Here is a 24,907-nt window from a genome sequence, read left to right as displayed (position 1 = left end):
GGTTAAAAAGAGAAGCGATGCTGGAAAGGCGCTCGTGTCAGTGGACGGTACGCGCCATTAGAAGTGGCGTCTGTACAAAAGGTTAGGAGATCTGACTGTCAATACTGCGGGTCCAGCAAGGGGGAGACTCCAGCTTTTGTGTGAAAGAGATACTTTGATATTTTGGAATGTTAGAAGGGTGAATGTGAAAAATCGGAGGTTGGGGATCTAATTACCCAACCATAATTGGGGGCTAGGGAATAAGTTGCAGTCCTCTCAACTCACCGCAGATCAATTATGTTAAGAGAACATCTGTAAGTAGGACTTAATGAGGTCCATTAGAGCAACATGTACAGTTTCCTTAACAGCACTTGTCAGCTTCTTGGATGAGCTGAAGGAAGCTGCTAACTAGGGACCTGCTGAGGTATTTAAATAGTGAACGCTGGCCCACTCAGGTCTCTGTGTGCACTACTCGTGGAAGGAGAAGAAGGGCCACTGCTGGCAGCCGATCGCAGACCTGGCACCACCGCCTCCCCCACACTCGCCACTTTGACTTTTTCTACTCTGGAGTTCATCTCAAATCATTTAATTTCTGCAGCACCAAGACGTGAAAGTGCGATTGCTTCAACCTTTACTTTTCTGGCACCTCTCGTTAGATCCCGCACAGTGTCGTACTGCCGGGGGGGCAAACTTTGGAAATTCTAATCCTGCACCTGAGATAAGGTGAGTGGTTCTTCTAGACGTCGCCTGTCTGAACCCGAAGGTAACGAGACCTGGCTACCTTGCCCCGTTGGAAAGTCACAGTGTCATTAAGTTTGGATTTGTATTGGATTCTGCCTTGCCGATGAATGAGCCATGTTCCGGTTTCTTTTCCACTTCTTGTGCCGAACGCAGGGAGATTTTGAGGAGGGGGGGGGGGGTCAATGGTGTTTTTTCAGAGATGATTAAATTGCTGTCCGCCAGATTTACTTGCTGCTTCTCGTAGAATGGGAAGTCTACGCCGTTAGTGGGAATAATTCCCATGATTAGGATGCCGCTATTCTCTATCACAGAGAGGGAAGAAGTGTGGCTGGAAATTGCATGATTGGGGAGATGAACTGCTTTCAAATCATTTAATTCCTGACAAAACCTAATTACTGGCAGGTAATGCAGTGTCAGCTTTAATGCATTTCATCATTCAGTCTGGAAAGAGGAGCATTTTGTCACCCATCTATTTATCAGCACATTTTGGGAGGGGGGGGGAATGTCACTGTGCCTGAATGATGGCTAAGTGTTTGCACAACTGCTGGTGACCAAGGGGTTAATGATGTCAAGATGTGGCCTTTGCACCCTGAACATAGGTGGCTAATGTGCACAGGAATTAAGATGTGTCCCCACAGGCCTTGGAGTGTGCAAGGGGTTAACCAACCTAAGAATACTGCCCAGTGTCACAGGGGTTAAATCACATCATTGTCACTTTCCTGACTTCTGCACTGAAGGGGTTAACCGGTTGCAGGCTGCTTCCTTGCTGCCCAGTACCGAGGAGTTAACTGATCTGAGAATCTAAGCAACCCATTAACCAACCAGAGAGCAGAGCACCCACCCCCCCCCCCCTCACTCCCCAGCGGGGAAGGAGTTAAAAAGCCACAACAGTGGCCTGGTAAGTGGCACACGAGGGGTTAGCGCTTTCTGTCAGGGCTCTTATTGCCAGAGTCCAAACAGTGCTAATTAGCAGGAATGATGTCACTGTAGGAATAATCCCATCATTTAATTAGCTGAATGATTTAAACAAAGATTTGCATAGATGCTCTAATCAGCAGCGGTGAATTACGGCACGGCGGTTAGCAGCGAGGGGTAACAGATCACACGGATTCGGGTGGGGGGGGGGTCTCATCTCCTTCAACATAATTAATTTAATTGTCCTCATTAGCTGTTCCATTTGTTGTGATTTTATTTCTCCTCTCCCAGTCCCCCTCCTCTCTCTTCCATTCTGCTGCAGATATCGAAGAGGGGGAGAGGTCAAAACGAGGGGGGATTTGGGGTAATGATTGATTAGGGGGGGTTGTGGCAGTCAGTGTTTAGAGCTGTTCTGTATATTTGGAGGAGGAGTACATATGGAGATGGTGATGAGGCAGTTTGCATACTGGGGGGGCAATTTTGTTTCTGCAGATTGTACCGTAGGTGGCCAGCACAGTATATTAGGAAGGAACCAGCAATGCACAGTGTGAGTAACAAGCATTTCGTTGTATTGTAAGCATTGTTGCCTGATGACATGTCTGACTTTTATTTAAAAAAATTATGATTTATGAAAAAAAAATATATATATCGTTTCTGTGTAGCCTGTGTGCATTGCCCTAGCATGTGCGCAAAAATTTGTGTGTGCTACATATTTTGTCTAAACATGCATTAGACGGGCCAATCAAAATAAATGGCAACACGCAAAAACTCATTAAGCGTGTAATTATGAACAAGACACCTGTTCTCCCAAGTGTACACTAAATATCCAACATACACTAAACATACATGTTAATGTGTGCAAGCCATTGTGAAAGCGCAAACTGTAATGTATATTGCATGCACTCAGTCCAGCACATGGTCCAGAAGACCCTTACAGAATATTTGAGGCCCAAGGAAAGTCACCCCACGATTCTTGTGGTATTGATGTAATGTAGAAACCTGTGCAGGTGTGATGGAGATATCAGTGTTGGTGTAAAGTAATATTAGAGCTGGTGTAATGGAGATATCAGTGTTGGTGTAAAGGAATATTAGAGCTGGTGTGGTGGCAATATCAGTGGTGGTGTAAAGGAATATTAGAGCTGGTGTGATGGAGATATCAGAGTTGGTGTAAAGGAATGTTAGAGGTGGTGTGATGGAGATATCAATGGTGGTGTAAAGAAATATTAGAGCTGGTGTTATGGAGATATCAGTGGTTGTGTAAAGGAATATTAGAGATGGTGTGATGGAGATATCAGAGTTGGTGTAAAGGAATATAAGAGCTGGTGTGATAGAGATATCAGTGGTTGTGTAAAGGAATATTAGAGCTGTTGTGATGGAGATATCATTGGTGGTGTAAAGGATTATTAGAGCTGGTGTGATGGAAATATCAGTAGTGGTGTAAAGGCATATTAGAGTTTGTGTGATGGAGATATCAGTGTCAGTGTAAAGAAATATTAGAGCTGGTGTAATGGAGTTATTAATGTTGATGTGATGTAGATTTTATTGTTGATGTAATAGAGATATTGGAGCTGGTGATATCAGTGTTGGTGTAATGGGGATATAAGACCTGTTGTGATGAAGATATTAGTGTTGGTATTATGGAGATTTTGGAGCTGGTGTGATGAAGATATCAATGTTAGTATAATAGAGATATCAGTGCAGGTGTAATGGAGACATCATTGTTGGTGGAAATAGTGCTGGTATAATGAAGATTTCAGTGGTGGTGTGATGGAGATATTAGTGTTGATGTGATAGACTTATCAGTGCTGGTATCAGGGAGATATTAGTGTTGGTGTAATAGAGATTTCAGATCTGGTGTATCAGTGTTGGTAAATTGAAAATATTAGTGTTGATATGATGGAGATATCAATATTGGTGTAGATACATTAATGTGGGTGCAATGGACCCTATAATATCTGCTCTCAGTGCTGTACAATCCTATATTATATTCTCTCATTGTTGTAAAGCCCTGTAACATCATCTCTTAGTGCTGTATAGTCTGGAATTGGATTCAGATGTTGGGTGTTTGATCGTGTTAGGGTTTAACACCCCCCGTTGTGGCATACAATTGGGTTTTGGTACTTCGCTGTAGATTTCTACACCCAGTAGTGATACCATGTAGTTCCTGGGGTGTGGTAATTGAGGATGAAATTATACAGTGTAGTGATGGAGCTTAGTAACACCATGTAGTGATGGAATGTAGTGATATGATGTAGTAATGGGGTGCATTAATAGGTTGCAGCGAAGGCTGTTAAGATGGGGTGTAGTGATCAGGAATGAAGTGAATAGATGTAGAGATTGTGTGCAGCAATCGGGGATGGAGTAATAAAATGTACTGATGGGGTGCAGTGATGGGGATGAAGTGATAGGAGTTGAAGTAAAACAGTATAGACAGGTAATATATAGTAACAGCTGCAATGCTGGGCTATAGTGATGAGGGGATGGGTTTTAGTCAGGGAAATTAGTAATGGGGTGCTGTGATGGGTAAATCGACAGGTGCAGTGATGGGGATAAAATTATACAATATACTGATGGGGTGTAGTGAGAGGGTGAACTGATTTAATGTCGCAATAGAATATAATCATAGGGTACAGCGATTGTGATGAAGTGATAGCATGTAATGAGGGGGTGCAGTGATTAGGGATGAAATCATCTCATGCAATTATGGGGTATAGTGACGGGGAGGAAGTGACACCATTTAGTGATGAAGTAAATAAATGTAGTAAGTACCTATGCCAAATTTTTCACTAAAGGAACACTTTGGTTGTAAAAATAAATAAATAAATGTAGTAATAAGGATGAAGTGATACTATGTAGTGATAGGGTGTAGTGGTGGAGGTGAAGTGATTCCATGCAGTGATGGGATGTAGTGGTGGAGATGAAGTGATTCCATGCAGTGATGGGGTGTAGTGTTGGAGATAAAGTGATTCCATGCAGTTATGGGATATAGTGGTGGAGATGAAGTGATTCCATGCAATGATGGGATGTAGTGGTGGAGATGAAGTGATTCCATGCAGTGATGGGATGTAGTGGTGGAGATGAAGTGATTCCATGCAGTGATGGGGTGTAGTGATAGAGATGAAGTGATTCCATGCAGTGTTTGGTGTAGTGTTGGAGATAAAGTGATTCCATGCAGTTATGGGATGTAGTGGTGGAGATTAAGTGATTCCATGCAGTGATGGGATGTAGTGGTGGAGATGAAGTGATTCCATGCAGTGATGGGGTGTAGTGGTGGAGATGAAGTGATTCAATGCGGTGATGGGTTGTAGTGATGGAGATGAAGTGATTCCATGCAGTGATGGGATGTAGTGGTGGAGATTAAGTGATTCCATGCAGTGATGGGTTGTAGTGGTGGAGATGAAGTGATTCCATGCAGTGATGGGATGTAGTGGTGGAGATGAAGTGATTCCATGCAGTGATGGGGTGTAGTGATGGAGATGAAGTGATTCCATGCAGTGATGGGGTGTAGTGGTGGAGATGAAGTGATTCCATGCAGTGATGGGATGTAGTGGTGGAAATGAAGTGATTCCATGCAGTGATGGTGTGTAGTGTTGGAGATGAAGTGATTCCATGCAGCGATGGGATGTAGTGATGGAGATGAAGTGATTCCATGCAGTGACGGGGTGTAGTGGTGGAGATTAAGTGATTCCATGCAGTGATTGGGTATAGTGATGGAGATGAAGTGATACTATGCAGTTATGGGGTGTAGTGATGGAGATGAAGTGATTCCATGCATTGATGGGGTATAGTGGTGGAGATGAAGTGATTCCATGCAGTGATGGGGTGTAGTGGTGGAGATGAAGTGATTCCATGCTGTGATGGGGTGTAGTGGTGGAGATGAAGTGATTCAATGCGGTGATGGGTTGTAGTGATGGAGATGAAGTGATTCCATGCAGTGATGGGATGTAGTGGTGGAGATGAAGTGATTCCATGCAGTGATGGGGTGTAGTGGTGGAGATGAAGTGATTCCATGCAGTGATGGGATGTAGTGGTGGAAATGAAGTGATTCCATGCAGTGATGGTGTGTAGTGTTGGAGATGAAGTGATTCCATGCAGCGATGGGATGTAGTGATGGAGATGAAGTGATTCCATGCAGTGACTGGGTGTAGTGGTGGAGATTAAGTGATTCCATGCAGTGATTGGGTATAGTGATGGAGATGAAGTGATACTATGCAGTTATGGGGTGTAGTGATGGAGATGAAGTGATTCCATGCATTGATGGGGTATAGTGGTGGAGATGAAGTGATTCCATGCAGTGATGGGGTGTAGTGGTGGAGATGAAGTGATTCCATGCAGTGATGGGGTGTAGTGGTGGAGATGAAGTGATTCAATGTGGTGATGGGTTGTAGTGATGGAGATGAAGTGATTCCATGCAGTGATGGGATGTAGTGGTGGAGATGAAGTGATTCCATGCAGTGATGGGGTGTAGTGGTGGAGATGAAGTGATTCCATGCAGTGATGGGGTGTAGTGATGGAGATGAAGTGATTCCATGCAGTGATGGGGTGTAGTGTTGGAGATAAAGTGATTCCATGCAGTGATGGGGTGTAGTGTTGGAGATGAAGTGATTCCATGCAGTGATGGGGTGTAGTGTTGGAGATGAAGTGATTCCATGCAGTGATGGGGTGTAGTGGTGGGGATTTAGTGATAAAATGTAGAGAAGTGGTGTAGCGATGGAGCTGAAATTATATCATATAGAGATGGGGAGTAGTGATGGGCATGTAGTGATACAATCTAGGGAAGGGGTGTAATGATATCATGCGATTATGAGGAGATAACGTGAAGGGTATAGTGATGAGTAGAATGACTGGTGTAATAATGGAAGGTAGTGATGGGAATGAAGTGAAGATGTAGTGATGGGTAGACTGACAGGTATAGTGATGAATGAGGTGGTGGGCTTTATTGGCAGGTATAGTGAAGGGGTACAGTTACAGGTGTGGTGGTGGGGACTAGTGCAGAAATGTCTGCAGTAATGGGGTACAGCAATGTAGTGATGGATGTAGGAAGGATGTGACAGGGTGCAGTGATGTGGTGTAGGGATTGGGTGCAGTGATAGGGTGAAGTGACAGGGTACAGTAACAGTATGTATGGATGGGGTGCATTGTTAGCATGTATAGATGGAGTGCAAGAACAGAGTGTAGGGATAGGTGTAGTGACAGAGTCAATGAATGAGGGGTGCAGTGAGGAGGTAAAGGCATAAGGTGCTGTGAGGTAGTGTAGAATTGGGGTGCAGGGATAGTGTGCACTGACCAGGCATAGTAATAGGGTGCTGTGAGGCGGTGTAGGTATGGGGTTTAATAAAAGGGTGTAGGGATAGGGTGCAGTGATGGGGGAGCAGTGACAGGGTGTAGGGAGTGGGTGCAGTAAAGGTGTGTAGAGATAATATGCACTGATAGGGTGCAGTAACGGGGTGTAGGACTGGCACACGGAGGGGAGCTGTGGTCCATACATCATTTTCTCCTGCTTGCTGTGCTTTTAGGAAAGGAGCCAGAGATCTAAATGTGTTTTCAGAGGGGTAGCTGTATATAGAGGTAGGTGGGGGGGGGGAGTGGAGGGAGGAGATGGGGAGGAAGTACCTACCTGCTCTCAGCTCTCTGACAATTTTGGAGCTGAGCTCAGTAATATCTGGGTGACCTTTTCTCTGCTGTGTGATGTCTGGCTGCTGCTGCTGATGAGAGTGTGTGTGTCTGCTCTGCTCCTCTGGTTGTTATAGGTAAGTTGTGGGAAGTGACAGGCACCTGTGGCTGCACTCTGTGTCCTGCTGCACCTCACCAATGCTGTTTTTCAGGGATTTTATTTTATTTTATTTTTTTTGGTGAACACATCTGCTGTGAGTGAGGAGCCTCGGAGGTTTGAAATACATGAGCGCCTCTTCCATCCTCCTGTTATGTTGGCATTAGAGTACTAATAACGAGCTGGTTTTTGTCAGAACCTTCCTGGTGCTGTGCTGACCCCCTTCCAGTGTGGGGCTGCAGCCCGGAGAGGCTCATAATATGAAGAGCGCACCCAGCTGTCGGAGGGTTGGGGGGGGCACCGTCTGTGGGGGGGGGTCGCTGTGTCCCCAAGTCTTCTACCCCCCCCCCCCCCCCCCCACAAACCCGGACAAGTTGGCATTTGCTGTGCCTGTGTCCTCCAGTTAGGCTGTGCCTGGGAGCTGTCCCCTCCCCCAGTGCTGAACGAGCTGCATGTGACAGACTCATCATTTGTTAGAGGAGCCCAGCGGAGAGCAGGATTAGAGGATTTACTCCGGAGTTAGAGAGCATGTGGCTTTGTCAGTGGCTGCCTCATCTGCACACTGTGTCGGCCTGTGTGTGACATTGTGTCAGGGGAACAATAGCCTCGTCCAGCTGCTCCCGGAGCCAAGAAGGGACCCCCAGCTGCTGCCCAATGAGGGTCTGCTCTCACCGACTCATGCACAAAAGGGAGAAAAGTTTTGGTAGGTAGAAGCAGAGCGATGTGTATTGTGCTTGGCTGCGGTTGAAGCGTCAGCTCCATGGGTCACACTGCTCAGGGGCTCGTCGCTTCATTCCGGTCCCGGTGACATTGTGGCGCGGGCACAGGGAAGGCTGAATGGTGGCAAGCGTCTCTTTGTGCTCCTGTGAATTGTGTGTCTGTGTGTGTATTTTTGTATTTGAGCTGCGTCAAAATTGAAGTCAGTCTTGCAAATCTCTTGTTGGCCTTTGCCAAGCACCAGCACTTTGCTGCTATGGTAACTGTAATTAAACTGATAAGAGTGGAAAAATGTCAGTATCTGTGAGCCTTGCAGCTGCATTGGAGAAAGGGGAATCAAATTGGTTCCCAGCTTCATTGCTCAAAAAAAAAAAAAAAAAGGGGGGGGGGGGTTGGATGGCTGGGGGAGGCAGAGCTGTGCGATCCGGGCAGTGGGATTTGCATTGTTGTTCCATACGAGAGTGCAGCCTGCAGGGACGCTGAGAACCAGGCAGTGAAGGTTTTAGGCCAGCATGAGGGAAAGAGGGGGCTCAGCTTTTGTTTGATGCCCCTGGACACATGAATGGCCACCCCAGACAAATTCTTTCCCTTTGGGACCCAAAACGCCTGCGCGCGCTCACCTCTCACCCCTCTGGTCAGGTAGGTGCTCCCGGACAGCCAGTGTGTGGCAGGGACGAAAGACACTTTGTGTACCGCAATAGTTTGTTGTGTTAACTATCTGGCAGTGTGTGGATGAGTGACGCAGAACAAGAGGATAATGCGTGCAATCAAGCGTGCACGCCGCGCACAATACAATCTGGGCAATTAAATGAGATGCTTCTCCCAGCTTGTGAGCAGCGGCAAAGCCTCTTATTTACTTCTCGCTTTAATTATGATTTCTCTTCTTAAGCTGTCAAGTCAGTCTGAGCGGAAAGGTTAGCGGCAGCATTTTATTCTCCCCTCAGAATCTCACCGCTGATTTTCTAAAGAATTTCCCAGTATTTGTGTCCCATCTGTTTGCCAACCCCTCTCAAGGGTCCCATTCTGTAGGTCTGGACTTCATGGGTAGTTCTTCATACCCACAGAGCCCCTGTACCTCTGGATCTGATGATGTAAAATGTCCTCATAATTTGATTTATAACATGTTGTGTGGTCACTGCACATGAGTAACATGCATGTCTTCTCCTTACAGGTATACAAATGCTTTCAGTTCAGCCAGACACCAAACCGAAAGGTTGTGCTGGCTGCAACCGTAAGATCAAGGACCGCTACCTGCTTAAGGCCCTGGACAAGTATTGGCATGAAGACTGTCTGAAGTGCGCATGTTGCGACTGTCGTCTCGGGGAGGTTGGATCCACCTTATACACCAAGGCCAATCTGATCTTGTGTCGGAGGGATTACCTGAGGTGACAGCATGCTCCAAATTGTGTCTATATAATTACGACTGGACTCCAGTCAGTGTCCCTGACTTTGTACCCTCCATTTACAAATCAGAGCTCTGTATATTCTGGTCTGTCTGTCCAGAACCTTGTCCTTCCATCTAAGACCCCCTGTTTTTCCATCTAGTACTCCCCACTCTTTCATCTAGAACTCCCTGTCCTTCCATCCAGTTCCCTCTGTCCTTCCAATCAAATCCTTCTGTCCTTCGATTCAGGTCCCTCTGTCTTTCCATCCAGTTCCCTCTGTCCTTCCATCAAGTTCCTTATGTTTTTCCATACAGGTCCTTCTGTCCTTCCACCCAGGTCCCTCTGTCCTTCTCTCCATGTCCCTCTATGCTTCTTTTCTCTTCTGCATAGGTCCTTTCATCTTGGTTTCTCTGTCCCTCTGCCTTTTTATCCAGATACCTTCCATTTAGGTCACTCCATCTTTCTTTTGAGGTCCCTCTGTCCTTCTGGTCCCTCTGTCCTTTCATCCAGGTTTTCCTGTCCCCTCATCTAAGTCCTTTTGTCCCTCCTTTCTGGTCAGTCCCTCCACCCAAGTTCCTATTTTCTTCTATCGAGGTTCCTCTATATCTTCTGTCCAGGTCCTACTCTCCTTACATTCGGGACCCCCACTCCTTCTATCTAGGTCCCCTGGGATGCTATCTAGGCCCCCCTGTCCTTAAATTGAGGAATCCCTGTGCTTCCATCCACGTGCCTTGTCTTTTCATTCATAACTTCTTGTCCTTCCATCCAGAGCCACCTGTCCCTCTATCCAGAGCCACCTGTCCTTTCATCCAGGTCCCTCTGCTCTTCCATCTGGATACCTGTCTTTCCAGCTGTGGGCAGCCTGAGATATTTTTTACCAACCAAGTAAAGTGGCCAGTTGATGAAACCATCAGGAGTCAGGGGGCTCTAGCAGAGACAATATACTAACTAGCTTTTAACTGGCTTGCAGTTTGCCCTGACTACTGATTCAGGGTATGCAGGGTGACATCAACTGACAGTAATCCTTGTCAGGTCATTTTCTGTCATTTTTGATATGTCCAGGAACATGCCATCCATATTTTATACCCCACACAGAATGCAACCAGGGAGCTGTTGGTCATTCAGTCTTACCTTTTATAACGGTATATGGTAAGTAATATGGGAAGTAATATGGGAAGGTAAGGGATTCTGCAGCCAAGGACAAGATAAAAAGGTGAAGTTTTATGATTATTAATGTTGGGCTTCAATGCAGATAGAGTGCGGCGCCTCCAAGAGGAGAGTTGGTGAAGCTGCATTTATGAAGATGTATGGATAATGAGTCTATTAAGGCTTCTGTTCTGTGTGAAGTTCTCTGTCCATCTCTGATGTTGCAGCTTGTTTATGTTGTGTGTATTTAGTGTCACCACCCCACCATTTCCCCCTGGTTTCAGTACAGCAGCTGAGCTGACAATCATTTCCAGCAAGTGTTACTTATGTCCCTCGTACGGCAGACCTGTGCAGATCACTGACAGTGTATTTTTGTTATTTTCTGTAACTCAGTGCCAGAAACTTTCAGCATTAAACTGAATTTATCTATTTCTTAGAGCGGTGTGTTAATATTAACAATGAATGAGCCTTTATAATTTATGGTCATCCTCTAGACACTCTGCAATCTGTTTGTTCAGGTGGCAATTTGGACATCCTTTAGACGAGCGCTTCGCCGGCCACTCACACAGAGAAAAATTCAGCTGAATTGAAAACAATGGCTTTATAAAAGTAAACCTTTGTACATTTCCATAAAAGCATTTGTGAAGATTAATGAAAACATACTCTGTGAGTGTACATTGGACAATTCGTGTCTTGGTATAAGAAAGAGGTGCCGACTTCCCCGTAGCCACCACTTTCTTACATATCACAGCTTTACTCTACTTCTGACATATAGAGAAGAAATATAGTATGGTCTAGTAATGTCTAGTATTGTATAATATGTTATAATAATGTGTAGTATGATATATGGTGCTGTACTATATGGAATGGTAATGAATAGAATGGTAAAATAATGTGTACTATTTTAAAGTATGACATGGTAATGTGTAGTATGATATGGTATAATAATGGTGTTGTACTATACGGTAAAATAATTATATATATATATATATATATATATATATATATAATTGTAGAGTGTAGTGAGGTATGGTAATTTGTAGCATAGTGCAGCAAAGTAATATATGGTTTTGTATAGTATTCGGCAGTATAATATGGTAAAATAGTGTGCAGTATTGTATCATATAGCATAGTATTATGTGTTAATATATATTATGGTATGGTATATTAATATGTAGTATGGTACAACATGGTAATATGTGGTATGTTATAGTAATGTGCATTATTATACGATATGGTAAGGTATAGTATGGCATACTATGGCATAATAATGCAAGATTTAGTGTTGTATAGTGCTGTATAATATGGTATGGCATAGCATATATAGTATGATATATTAATGTGATATACCCAAGTATAGCACAATATGGTATAGTATTTAATAGTTTAATAATAATATTGTAGAAATACAATGCAGTATATCACAGTAATGTATAGTACAATAAAGTAAAGCATGTTATATCATTCTACCTTATAGCACTGTATAGTACGTTGAAGTATAGTAATATATAACGTATCCTAGTACTATATATACAGTAATATATAATAAAGTACTGTATAGTAATATATAATAAAGTACTGTATAGTAATATATAGTATAGTATAGTAACATATAATAAGTTATAATATAGTATAATAATAAATAGTATAGTAATATATAATAAAGTATAGTGCGGTATAGTGTACTATAAACTATACTATAGTAATGCATGTCTAATATGGTGTAGTATAATATAGTTCTTGTATAGCTTAGTAAAATAGAGTATGGTATCATAATATATAATAAAATATAGTATAATAGGGTCATGTATAATATATTATAATATGGTATAGTAAAGTACTATAAAATATGGTATAGTATGGTAATACAGTATATACTAAAGTAAGATATGATATAGTGATACAAATTAAGGTATACTATAGTATGGTATAGTAATATACAGGTATAATAAGGTTTAGTATGGTATGGTATAGTACTATATAATAAGGTATAGTGTGATATGGTGTAGTATATGATTTACTATAGTAATCGTGTCTAGTGTAGATAGTATGGTGTAGTATAATAAAGTATGGTATGCTATAGCAATATGTAAAAAGGTATCGTATAATAATATATAGTACAGCATAATATAATCTGGTATAATAAGGTATAGTATAGTATGGTGTAGTATAGTCTACTAAGTTATAAAAAGGATTAGTATGGTATGGTATAGAATAGCAATATATAATAAAGTGTAGTGTAGTAATATATCCCATAGTGTGATGTTGTATAGTAATATATAATAAGGTAGAGTATGGCGTGGTAAAGTTTAGTATAGTAATATATAGTGTCTAGTATAGTGTATATTTATTAGATGTACCGGTAAATATACATCTTACATTAATGAGTCACTGATGTGTACAGTATACATATGCGTATTAATATTATTCTGGGGTGTTTACACATATGAGTAATAATATTTTTCAGAGGTGTGTATACATACATATGCGTAGTAATATTATTCAAAGGTATGTGTACATATATACAGTATATGCTTAGTGATATTATTCAGGTGTGTGTATACTTATCTGCATATAGTGGTACGAGAATCTCTTATCCCATTTGTATTTTGTCATGTTCATTAAATGCTGATTGTTAACATTTCTGGTAAAGTTTAAACCTCTGGTTTAAGGTGAATTGATTGTAGCACTGAGTTAGGTTCTATACTGTATGTGTGTGCTGGGCTGCTCAGCTCTCTCGGGTCCTCCGCTGACTGCATTATAATGTTTCAGCTACTAATAATAATGTGTGGGCTCAGTGGGCTCTTTTTTTTCCTGGTCAGCAGTGTTATCTGTGTCTGGCTGCTATTCTAACTCTTGTTGTGCCATCATTTGTTGTTAGTGACTATATTGGCTACAGTTCACTGGCTCAGGGCAGGTGCAGTATTTAAACTGTACAATCTGGTTTGGTGCAGGTAATAATTGCCAAGTTGGGATCAATGTAGAAAATGCTTGTACAGTGGGGATTGGTGCAGAAGCTTGTATAATCAACATTGATCAGGATAGGTCAAAGAATGATTGAACAAACAGGATTGGTGCAGACTGCAGAGAACAATACTATCACGACTGGTGCAACAAATTAATCTCCAATTAGTATAGGTGCAAAGAATGATTGTACAATCAGAATAGATGTAGATGCTGATTATACATTAGGATAGATGCAGAGAATGATCGTACAATCAGAATAGGTGTAGATGATGATTATACATTAGGATAGATGCAGAGAATTATCGTACAATCAGAATAAGTGTGGATGATGATTATACATTAGGATAGATGCAGAGAATTATCGTACAATCAGAATAGGTGTGGATGATGATTATACACTAGGATAGTTGCAGAGAATGATTGTACAATCAGAATAGGTGTAGATGATGATTGTGCAATCATTATCTGCATCTATCTTATTGTACAATCATCATCTACACCTAATTCTGATTGTACAATCATTCTCTGCATCTATCCTATTGTACAATCAGAATAGGTGTAGATGATGATTATACATTAGGATAGATGCAGAGAATGATTGTACAATCAGAATAGGTGTAGATGATGATTATACATTAGGATAGATGCAGATAATGATTGTACAATCAGAATAGGTGTAGATTATGATTGTACAATCAGGGTAGGTCGAGAAATTATGAAACAAAGAGGACTGGTGCAGGAAAAGACCATACAATCAGAATCGGTGCAGAGAATGATATTCGTGCCAGGATCGGTGCAAAGAATGATCGTAGAACCAAGATGCAGAGGATGATTGAACAATCACGGTCATTACAGAGAATAATCGTACATTAAGGACTAGTGCAGAGAGTGACTTTACAATCAGGATAAGTGCAGATAACAATTGTACAGTCAGCATGGCAGCCAGGCCAGGATCAGCATGGGATTTTAGTGCAGCGTTGTGCCCATATGTGTGTCAGGTATGACAGCTCTGGGTTGTTCTATCCCTTCTCGGGTATATTATGTGCAGGACCATCGCAGGAGTCCCTCTATATTGGTGAAGTTCTGCATTGTGTGATTTTATCTATTTTTGTGGTAAATTCATGACAAACCCCCCAGATGTTTCCCACAATTATTTTCTTTCTTGGTGGCTAGAAGACGACATTTGGCAGATCTTCTAAAATATGTGGAGGGTGCAGTACCTGCAAATGTGGAATCAACTGGCAGCGGAGTTGTTGCCCTTTACATGGTCGACAAGGGGCGACAAGATGGCTTTCAGGAGCTAAGCACAAATTGTTTTGCATCCAGATAAACAGTAGCCATCGTAAAACCATCCGTGTTCTTGTTCATGTGTGTTCATGTGTGTCTTTACATGCTTTAGATGTGTCTCTGCATGCTCCTGTGTGCTTCATGTGTGTTTGTGCTTGCTCATGTTTTCATGTATTTGCTTGTTCATATATGTCTCTGCTTGCTAATGTTTTCATGTGTGTCTCTGCATGCACATGTATTCATGTGTAACTCTGCTTGTTCATGTGTCTCTGCATGCTCATATTTGGCTCTGTGTTTTCATGTGTGTTAAAACATTGACTTCATATCTGTTTGGCACAAAAGCTGACGAGCAGATTTGGGCCCACCTGTGTCACCTAGTATCAGGGATAGTCTCTTAGAACAGACTGCTGATGGCTGCACAGCAAGTAATTCAACTGTAAAGAAGCTCTCAATGGCCCCACAGTGAATTTTGCTCCTGTCAGAGATTTGGAGCTCAGATTACCATGGTCACCTGTATCCATATACAATGCATACCCCTCCATATGCAATATATACCCCTAAGATATCTGCTATACAACCCAACCCTCCAGTCTGCAAACACCTTATACCCCACTCCCATATTTACGCACACGCTTCCTGCAGAACCGGGGGGGGGGGAAGAGGGGTTACTGACCTACAGTGGACGTATGCTGCTCATGGCAAAACAGGCACAAGGCATATTGGCACGGGAAAAAAAAAGGTTGACGTGTTTCACACATTTAGTACGTGCTTTGTCAAAACCGTCATTACCTTCTCATCCTAATGGCAGAAAAAATAACATCACAAGTTACATGACGATGCCTGCATACTCAAATCCAGCTTGGAGAGGTTCATCTTGTTTATCTACAGCTCTACATCATACCTCCAAACCAATTAATATATTTATTTTTCCTCATCCACACATTCTTCTCCGCCTCTCTTTCTCTGTATACTCTCTTAGACCTCATGCACACTGGGCTTAAAAATTCTTAAAAAACGCTTCTTCTACAAGTGTTTGGCATTTTTTTTTAACCTGTAAAAGCACTTCTATGTTAGCCTATGTGTCCATGCACACATGGGCATTTACAAGTAAAAGAGGAGCATTTACAGGCAGATAAAAAACCCATCATCAGCACATTTAGGAGAGGAGCTTTTGAACAGAAACATGTTTGACATATGTGAAAGCTTTTAAATGCATCCAAACATGCTTAAATGTTGGAGGGATTTAGCACTTGAGTGTTCATTTATTCCAAAGGCCAGAATAAATGAATATTCTAGTTAATGTAATCTATTAACGCTCAAACACTTGACACGTATAAATGTGTGCAATACGCGGTGTTAATACAGGTTCACACCAGATGCAGTCCAGTGCAGGGGTTTTATTATTTTTTCTTTCTGCATCACAAACACGTGAACAGTAGATTATATGGGTTCCAATGGCCTAGTTCACACCTGTGTGGTCAGTTCCAATGTGTTCCTGTGCAGAAAAAAAAGTAGAACATGCTGTAGTTTTTACGCACAGAAGTGTACTAGAACAAAAATGCACTGGAATGCATCTAAACAGGTCAAAAACGCATTACAGCAAAAAAAAAAAAAAAAAAAAGCCCTAGGAAACTTTGTAAAAAAGAGAAAAAACATACCAGATACGCAACAGAAAGCAGAAAAAAAAACGTGCATGCAGAAAAGCATCCCAAATACATTTCTTTGGTGTGAACCGGCTCTAAGTCTTGGTTCACACTGACGTGGGGCGGGATTCACAGCGATTCCTGTGCATTTCCCACACCGCATCACAATCACATTCCATTTGTGCGAACAGCTGTAGGTGTCAATGTTAAAGACACCCCAAAAATGGGCCGCAAAACGCAGTGTGATTAGCTGAATCAGATCGCATGGGTGTTAACACCCATGCAATCCGATTCCAGTGCGGTAAAAAAAAAGTTGCATGCACCTTTTTTGTGTGGGTGCAGTGTGATTTGAGCCATAAAAAATGAATGGGCTCAAATTGCACTCCCAAGAATCACATGTGGTGCAGTGAGATTCCTGTCCAAATCAAATGGGGTTTTCCGCACCGCATCAGTGTGAACCAGCACTTGGGCTTGGTTTTTTAAAGTGGCTATTTCGTGCCAGGAGTAAAGGGAGTAAAGTAGTAAAGGGAGTTTAGAGAAGAAAATCAAACCCCTTGTGTGCACAAGACCTTAAAATAATCTGTGCTATGCCGCTGCAGGACTTTGCTCCTTTGGCCGCGTACACACGGGCGGACTGTCTGACGGACTTGGTCCGCTGAAACGTGTTTCAGCGGACAATCCGCTCGTGTGTGGGCTTCAGCGGACTTTTTCAGCGGACAGTCTGGCGGACTAAGTCTTTCGGAATTTCCGTAATATTGTCCGTCCAAACTTGGTTTCAGCGGACAGTCCGCTCGTGAGTAGGCTAGTTGGACGGACTAAGTATGGCGCATGCTCAGAAAGGATTTACACGGCCGAAGGTTGCATTGCAGTGTATTGGACGTCGAATTTCTAGTCCCGTCGTACGTGCCGTACATGTCATCGCGCAAGCTTTCAGCGGACTGTCTGTTTGTCGTGTGTGGTCAAGTCCGTTCATTCAAAAGTAGGACGGACTGTCTGTCGGATTGCCTGACGGACTTAGTTGGACGGATAGTCCGCCCGTGTGTACGCGGCCTTCCACTATCTAACTTTTTCTCCCTGAAGTCTGTCCTGGGAAATTATAGAGCTAATATAATGGAGATAGGAGATGAGTCCAAGACTTTATCGTGGGTAAGGGATGATATTATGGGGATAGGGGGTGAGTCCAAAGACATTATGATGGGAAAGGGATAATAAAAAGGGGATAGGAGGTGAGTGAAGTGGGTTTTTGAAACCCTTGATTTTCCCCTTTTTATCATTTTGTTTTGTCATTGTGTGTTTTTGTGCAAGGTTAGCTCCAGTTTTGGAAAATGTTGTAGACACTTTTGGATGGGGATGCAGTTTTAATTGAGTCTTGAGCCAATCTGATTCCTTATTTCCCAGAAAGAGTTTATCTGAAGAACATCCTCCAGTCATTCTGAGTTTTTTGGAGTTTTTTTTAAGCTAATTAACCTACCAGCATGTCTTTGGGGTGTGGGAAGAAACCTACACAAACACACGGAGAACATGCAAATTCCATGCAGATAGTCCTCACTAGGATTCAAACTGGGTCCTATTGCTGCAAGGCAGAAGTGCTAACCACAAAGCCACTGTGCTATCTAATCAAATTTTCATAAACTTTTTGAAGATCACACTACAGGCCTGTAAAGATTTTGTCAGGGCATAGTTAACTTGGAATATAAATGACATGTAACAATACAGTGGAGAAGGAAGGTTAAATGTGTGCAAAGACAATTTTAGACCCTGTGTGTGTTTGCACACTGGACATATAAGTCTATGCAGCTGCTAGGTGTAATATTCTTACCTAGTCTCTGAGACAAATGTGTGTATTTCAATCTTTGAAGGTTCTGAAAAAAGTTTAACCCAAAAGTACTGTCCAGTGCACAATTATAGAACCTTCTGCAAAAGTCTGGTTGCAAATGGAGAATATATTAGACTCCAAATAAGCCAGCTTTGTTGTAGAATATGGGAAAGTTATTAATAATTTCTTTTCATGTTGGAACTGGTCCTGCTAGGTGCAAAGTCTTCATGTTTGGTCTCTACCTCTAACAGAATGACAGCTGAGGTCATTATACTTATTTTTAAGATACATTATTCATAATCCTTCATGGTTATTAGCATTTGGAGATTATTACCAAAATCCTAACTGTGCTAAAAATTCAACGGCCTTTTTTTTTTCCATCCTATTAGATAGTCCAGGTGAGTGGTAGCTTTACTTTGATCTTATTAGAATAATATGAGTTTCTCAATTAAATCTTCATCATATCTGATAGGTCCCATCAATGTTGGGGCCCGGGGTATGATCTGTGGGTTCCATCCAACCCACAGAGCAGGAGAAATACTTTATCATAAAATTTTAATGATAAAGTTTTAATGATACTTTATCATTAAGCTTTCCACTCAGGCTGGGACAGAAGCTAGTGGCAATTAACACCTCCTCACCCAGCGCTTCAGCTGTCAGCCAGGCAAACAGAGGGGCAGGAATGGTGGGTGACATCACTGACCAAATATGGGCATGGTCATATTTGGTCAGGGGCCATGGATATATTTGGTCAATGCCATCAGTTACCATACTCATCTTTGTTATTCGCAAATTAGCGACAGGTCTAAATGTGTTGGTGGGTCAGGGTGTTTTTCCTTTTAGTGGGTCGGTGGGTGTCGTTCAACATAATTAATGAGGATCTGCTTTGCCCAGTGATGTGATTGACAAGACTAAGATTTTTTTTTTATTTTTATTAATATTAATGGGTTTAGGCTGGGTTCACACTATTGTGAATTGGATGCAGGTTTCTCATAGCAGGAGATTGTGACCGGTGTTCTGTCCAAAAATGTCTGCCTATCGAATAGTGTCTGCTGGGTACTGCGCAGGCTCAGCGCTTGTGCAGTACGGAGCACAAGGAGATTAGAAAAATCTCTGAAGATGAACGGCGCCTGCGCCGTGAGTCCAGGTGCAACCCCCACCATCCAAGTGGACATAGGGCTGCACATAGTTAGAGGGCCGCTCGCCACGCTTCAGGCACAGCCTCGCTTCGCTCGGCTCTTTTTTATTTAAACTCTATGTCCACTTGGATGGGGGGGCTTGAACCTGGACTCACGGCGCAGGCACCGTTCATCTTCGGATATTTTCAGAATCTGCTTGTCATGTGTACACAGCAGACACTATCAGACGGGGGACAATATTTGACAGGACACCTGCTCTCCCTGGAGCTGGTTCACACATCTCTGGAGCGGCTCCGGGACGAATTACACAGGAGTCCTCTGCATCTTTTGGTCCATTTCAGGTCCAAATTCAGCCAAAAATTCAGGCTGAAATCAGACCTGAAACGGTGGATGAAGACCCACCGGACTCTTGCTGTGAGCCGCTGTGTTCTACAGTGTGAACCTAGCCTTAAAGTGTATAGTGTGTTTATTTGCTGTTTTTTTTTTTGTGTGTGAATGAGTAGGGGTACTATTATTTGCCCATAAATCATTCTCACAGAGAGGATGCTGTATCTGGGGGCCCCTTCATTTTAATGAGGACTTACAGAGTCCGCTAAGCCCCCTCCACAGAACACTGCAACCACCGATGGGGCTCTTGTCCTCATCATCATTGGCCCAAAGTTGCTGACCCCCTGACAAAGTACCCTGCCCCTGTTTCGGGGGCCTGCTTATGGTTCAGGAGAGGAGGGCCACCCTCCAATTTTCTGTCCAGCCAGACTGCATACTCAGATGTGGGTTTCATGTGTTTCTGTTGTTCCCCTTTAAAATCCATAAAAGACTCTCCCTCCACTATTTTAGAGCAATCCTGATGTAGGGTGTACTACAATAATACTGAAATTTTAGAAGAGAAAAGAAATTGCTGGTCATTTAAATTTTCCTCCCTCCTTTTTATTTAAAAAAAATGGCACAGGGACAATCCCCCCTCAAATGCCCCAAAATACACACCAGACCCTCATTTATTTAGAAAGAAAGATCAAGCTGGCAGGGAAATGTTATTTACTGGTAATGTAAAATGTATTTTTTCCCTCTAAATGTCACATTTGAATACTTAAAAAAAGGAATTTCCAAATGAATGACAAGTTGCAAAAGAGATTAGGACAACCCCCCCCCCCCAAAAAAAAATCTTCAAATATATTGACAGTGTTAACAGTATAAAGGTCATGTCTGAGCATGTAGGCCCTTTACAAGATCATTTAGAGTTGGTGACTGGGGACAAAGAGAAAGCAAATGTATGAAATACCTTCTTCTGCTCTGTGTATACAATGGAAAATGGGGAAGCTCAAATCCATAATGGGCATAGTATTGACATAGCATCAAATCAACCATTATAGCTTAAAAGTGGTCCAGAAACATTTAGACAGAATAAAGGTGAATAAAGCACCTGGAGCAGATGGCATCCACCCACGTGTCCTAAAAAATTGAGCTCTTTTGTTTCAAAGTCATTGTTTCTCATTTTTAGGGACTCTTTCATTACTTGCATAGTACAGTAAAAACAATGTGGTGCCTTTAATTAAAAGGCACACAAAGCCTTTACCACGTAACTGCAGACCAGTTCGTTAAAATTCTATAAATGGGAAGAGTCTCGAGAATTTAATAAAAGAACACATAGAAGAGTTTTTGCTAGAAAAAAAATATTTTTACAGCATGGATTCACGAAAGACAATTATCAAACAAATCTGTTTTCTTTTTATGAGGAAGTAAGCAAAATCTTAGACAAATGATTGGCTGTGGACTTAACATATTTGGATTTTGCAAAGGCATTTGACACAGTTCCCCAGATACCGCTAATGTGTAAGGTTTGGAAAATTCAGTTTGTAAATTGATAGAAAACTGGTTAATCACTTGCGGACCAGCCGCCACAGTTTTACTGTGGCTGGTTGGCTCCGCTGCGCAAAATCACATTATTGAACGTGATCTCGCGACGCTTGGCTAAAAGGTGCGCGCACGACGCTGGGGGCGTACGCGCGTGTCCGCCGCAAGCTCCGTGAGTTCGACTGCAAGTCCGCGGGGATACCCGCGATCATCTCACGGAGAGGAAGAACGGGGAAATGCTAATGTAAACAAGCATTTCCCGGTTCTGCCTAGTGATAGTGTCACCAGCCCACTGTAATCAGGAGCGGGGATCAGTGATGGTTTGCACACAGCCCCTCCCCCCACAGTTAGAATCACAACCTAGGACACACTTAACCTCTGCAGTGCCCCTTCCTGGTTAACTCCTTCACTGCCAGTCACATTTACACAGTAATCAATGCATGACCACGCAGTTCTCAGTTAAAGCGACGCAATGCCGAATCACAAAAAGTGCTCTGGTCTTTGGCCAGCCAAATGCTCCGGGGCTGAAGTGGTTAAAAGACCGTATTCAGAGAGGAGCGATTAATGATTCAGACTCTGAATGGTCCAAGGTTATTAGTGGTGTACCCCAGAGACATAGCTTGAATCTTGTGAACCCCAATGCAAAAGTTGATCTAGGGCCTGCCCACTATCACCCACCACTTCCTCTTGAGGAAACACACCACTTGAGGAAACAGAGGGCCAGGTCTGGGTTCTGCCCAGGATGGGCGAGCCTTCTCACTTCCAGATTCACATACAAGCCCACTGCTTTTACATGGTTTCACCTGGTAGCTCAGAGTGGGGACTCCTTGTCACATATTTAAATATTTACCGGCTCTTTCCCCCACTCTCCATCCTGAAACATTCCCTGCAGCAGCCAGCAGGAGAGGAGGGGAATCCGGCAGAGCTGCTTGGGGGGGGGGGGGCACACAGGAGGGCTTGGGCAACAAAAGGAAGGGGAACCTGGACAGGAGGAGTCGCATTTGCTGAAACCAATCCCCTTTCTTTCTACAGCAGCTGAATGCTGGATGGAGGCAGAGGAGGAAAAGCAGGCTTTCAGCTGCTCAAGGAGGGAAAGGGGATCGGTTCTTGTAAATGAGGCCCTCACTCCTGTCTATGGTCTGTAAAACTTAATCTGACAGGGAGGCTGCATGGGTCCCCTACAGCATGGGCGGGATCACCATTGCAAACCCTGAAGCTTCGCCCATAGTGTACCCCAAGGTTCAGTGATGGGGCCTTTCTTTTTTAAAGATTAAAAGTACCATTTCAGTCTTTGCAGATGTCAACAAGTAATGTAGTAGAATAGTGTTCATACAGAATGCCTGCAACTTACAAGAAGACCTTAATGCACTATTAAATTGAGAAAATATGTGGCAAATGAGGTTTAATTTTGATAAATGTAAAGTTATGCACTTGAAAGCTAAAAACATGCATGCATCATACATACTAGGAGGAGTACCATGGTGGAGAAGCATCTGGCTGTTCTGGTAGATCACAGGCCTAATAATAGCATGCAGTTTCTAAAGCTAGCAAAATGCTTTATTGTATTAAAAGAACCCTGCACAAATCATTAGTAAGGCCTCATCTGCAATATGCAGTTAGTTTTGGGCACCAGTTTACAAAAGGGATATTGGAGGACTGGAGAAAGTGCGAAGAAGAGTAAACAAACTGATAAGAGGCATGGAGGAACTTAGCTATGAGGAAATATTAGAGGAACTGAATGTATTCTCTCTTGAGAAGAGGCAATTAACCACTTCAGCCCTGAAAGATTTGGCTGCTCAATGACCAGGCCATTTTTTGTGATACGGCACTGCGTTGATTTAACAGACAATTGCGCGGCCGTGCGACGCTATACCCAAACAAAATTGACATCCTTTTTTACCTACAAATAGAGCTTTCTTTTGGTGTTATTTGACCACCTCTGCAGTTTTTATTTTTTATAAACAAAAGAAAAGCGGCAATTTAAAAAAGAAACACAATATTTTTTACATTTTACTATAATAAATATCCCAATTTTTAAAAAACAAAAACAAATGTTTTCCTCAGTTTAGGCCGAAATGTATTTTTCTACATATTTTTGGTAAAAAAAAAAAAAAAAAACGCAATAAGCATATATTGATTGGTTTGAGCAAAAGTTATAACATCTATAAAATAGGGGATAGATTTATAGCATTTTTATTATTATTTTATTTTTACTAGTAATGGCAGTGATCTGTGATTTTTATCGGGACTGCGTTATTGCGGCAGACACTTGGACACTTTTCACACATATTTGAGACCACTGACAATTATACAGCAATCAGTGCTATAAAAATGCACTGATTACTGTATAAATGTCACTGGCAGGGAAGGGGTTAACACTAGGGGGCGATCAAGGGGTTAACTGTGTTCCCTAAATGTGTTCTAACTGTAGAGGGGTGAGACTGACTAGGGGAGGAGAGAGATCGGTGTTCATACTTAGTATGAACACACAATCTGTCTCCTCTCCCCTGAGAGAACCGGGATTTGTGTGTTTACACACACAAATCCCGGTTCTCAGTCTGTCAAGAGTGATCACGGGTGCCCGGCAGCCATCACGCCACTTGCATCGGCTCCGGGCACATGCTGCGGGCACTTGTGCCTCCTACAGCATCTTAAAGGGCCAACGTAGAATTACGGCAGTTCTCCCAGGGGAGCCAAACTGCCGCAGTACAACTGTGGCAGCTGGTCTGGAAGTGGTTAAGGGGGAATATGATCACAATGCCTGTAAAAGTACCTCTATATTACCCTATGTCTCCATGCACACATAGCCTTTTGCAGGCTTATTAAAATAGGCTGAAAGACACAAGCAAACATTAAAAGCACATTCAGGAGAGGAGCTGAAGAGCAAAAAAAAAGCCACTGATCATGCCTAAACTCTAGATGCGTTCCAGGGGCCAGAATAAATTAATATTCTGGCCAGTGTAATCCATTAACAGTCAGACCCTTGAGTGTGCAATGCTCGGATTTAGGCGCATTTTTTAAGAAGTTTTTTTCCTGTACTGAGTTCTGCTGTTCAGAGGAAAAAACAAATGTCCTGTGTGCATGAAGCCTTGGGGCACCCCCAAAGCACATTAGTCCAAGGAGAGTACCGAATTAATATCCAATAAGCAAAGTTTTCAATTATAAAATCAATAGCAGAAAAAAAAACGAAAGGGTTTGGGGGGTTTGCATGGGGCCAACGGACCCTCCTTCTCATTAGAGCTACCTAACGGATTCACATATAAGATGATTAGCAGATAGGAGTGAAGCATTTTTACATAAATCGGCTGTGTACTGGAATCCGGTATTATATGCAAATGTGCCCGTTGACTTTTATATTTATTATTTTTTACTTGCTTAAAGAAAAATAGCTAAGGGGGTACCACATCCAATATAAACTGTTAGACTGTTTTTGGACATTTGAACAGACTTTACAGGTACCAGAAAGGAACACTATATAATTTTACAAAATAAGTTGATATATTTAATATTACAAAATGGATAAAAGTATATGTAGAATAAAAACAAGGAAA

At 42.4% G+C, this 24,907-nt stretch overlaps 1 protein-coding gene across 5 annotated transcripts in view; it reads left to right on the top strand.

Moving 5' to 3' along the window:
• Positions 1-375: 375 nt before the first annotated feature.
• LMO3 (LIM domain only 3) overlaps positions 376-24,907 on the top strand; it is an 80,161-nt gene continuing 55,629 nt past the window's right edge. Inside the window, exons 1-2 of one of the 5 annotated variants that reach the window (XM_077468628.1) lie at positions 376-702; positions 9,294-9,507. In XM_077468628.1, coding sequence (XP_077324754.1) covers positions 9,302-9,507 — 206 coding nt within the window. In that variant the 5' untranslated portion in view covers positions 376-702; positions 9,294-9,301. Of the gene's footprint in view, positions 703-2,073; positions 2,183-7,274; positions 7,386-7,847; positions 8,109-8,579; positions 8,762-9,293; positions 9,508-24,907 lie in introns of those variants that run through there. The other 4 variants (XM_077468629.1, XM_077468625.1, XM_077468624.1 and 1 more) reach the window with 4 other exon arrangements.

This window comes from Lithobates pipiens, unplaced genomic scaffold (genome assembly GCF_037356315.1).
Source record: "Lithobates pipiens isolate NorthernLeopardFrog02 unplaced genomic scaffold, aLitPip1_a1.2 Scaffold_8, whole genome shotgun sequence".
NCBI classification, from domain to species: domain Eukaryota; kingdom Metazoa; phylum Chordata; class Amphibia; order Anura; family Ranidae; genus Lithobates; species Lithobates pipiens.
This window is presented reverse-complemented; position numbering and strand designations above follow the sequence as displayed.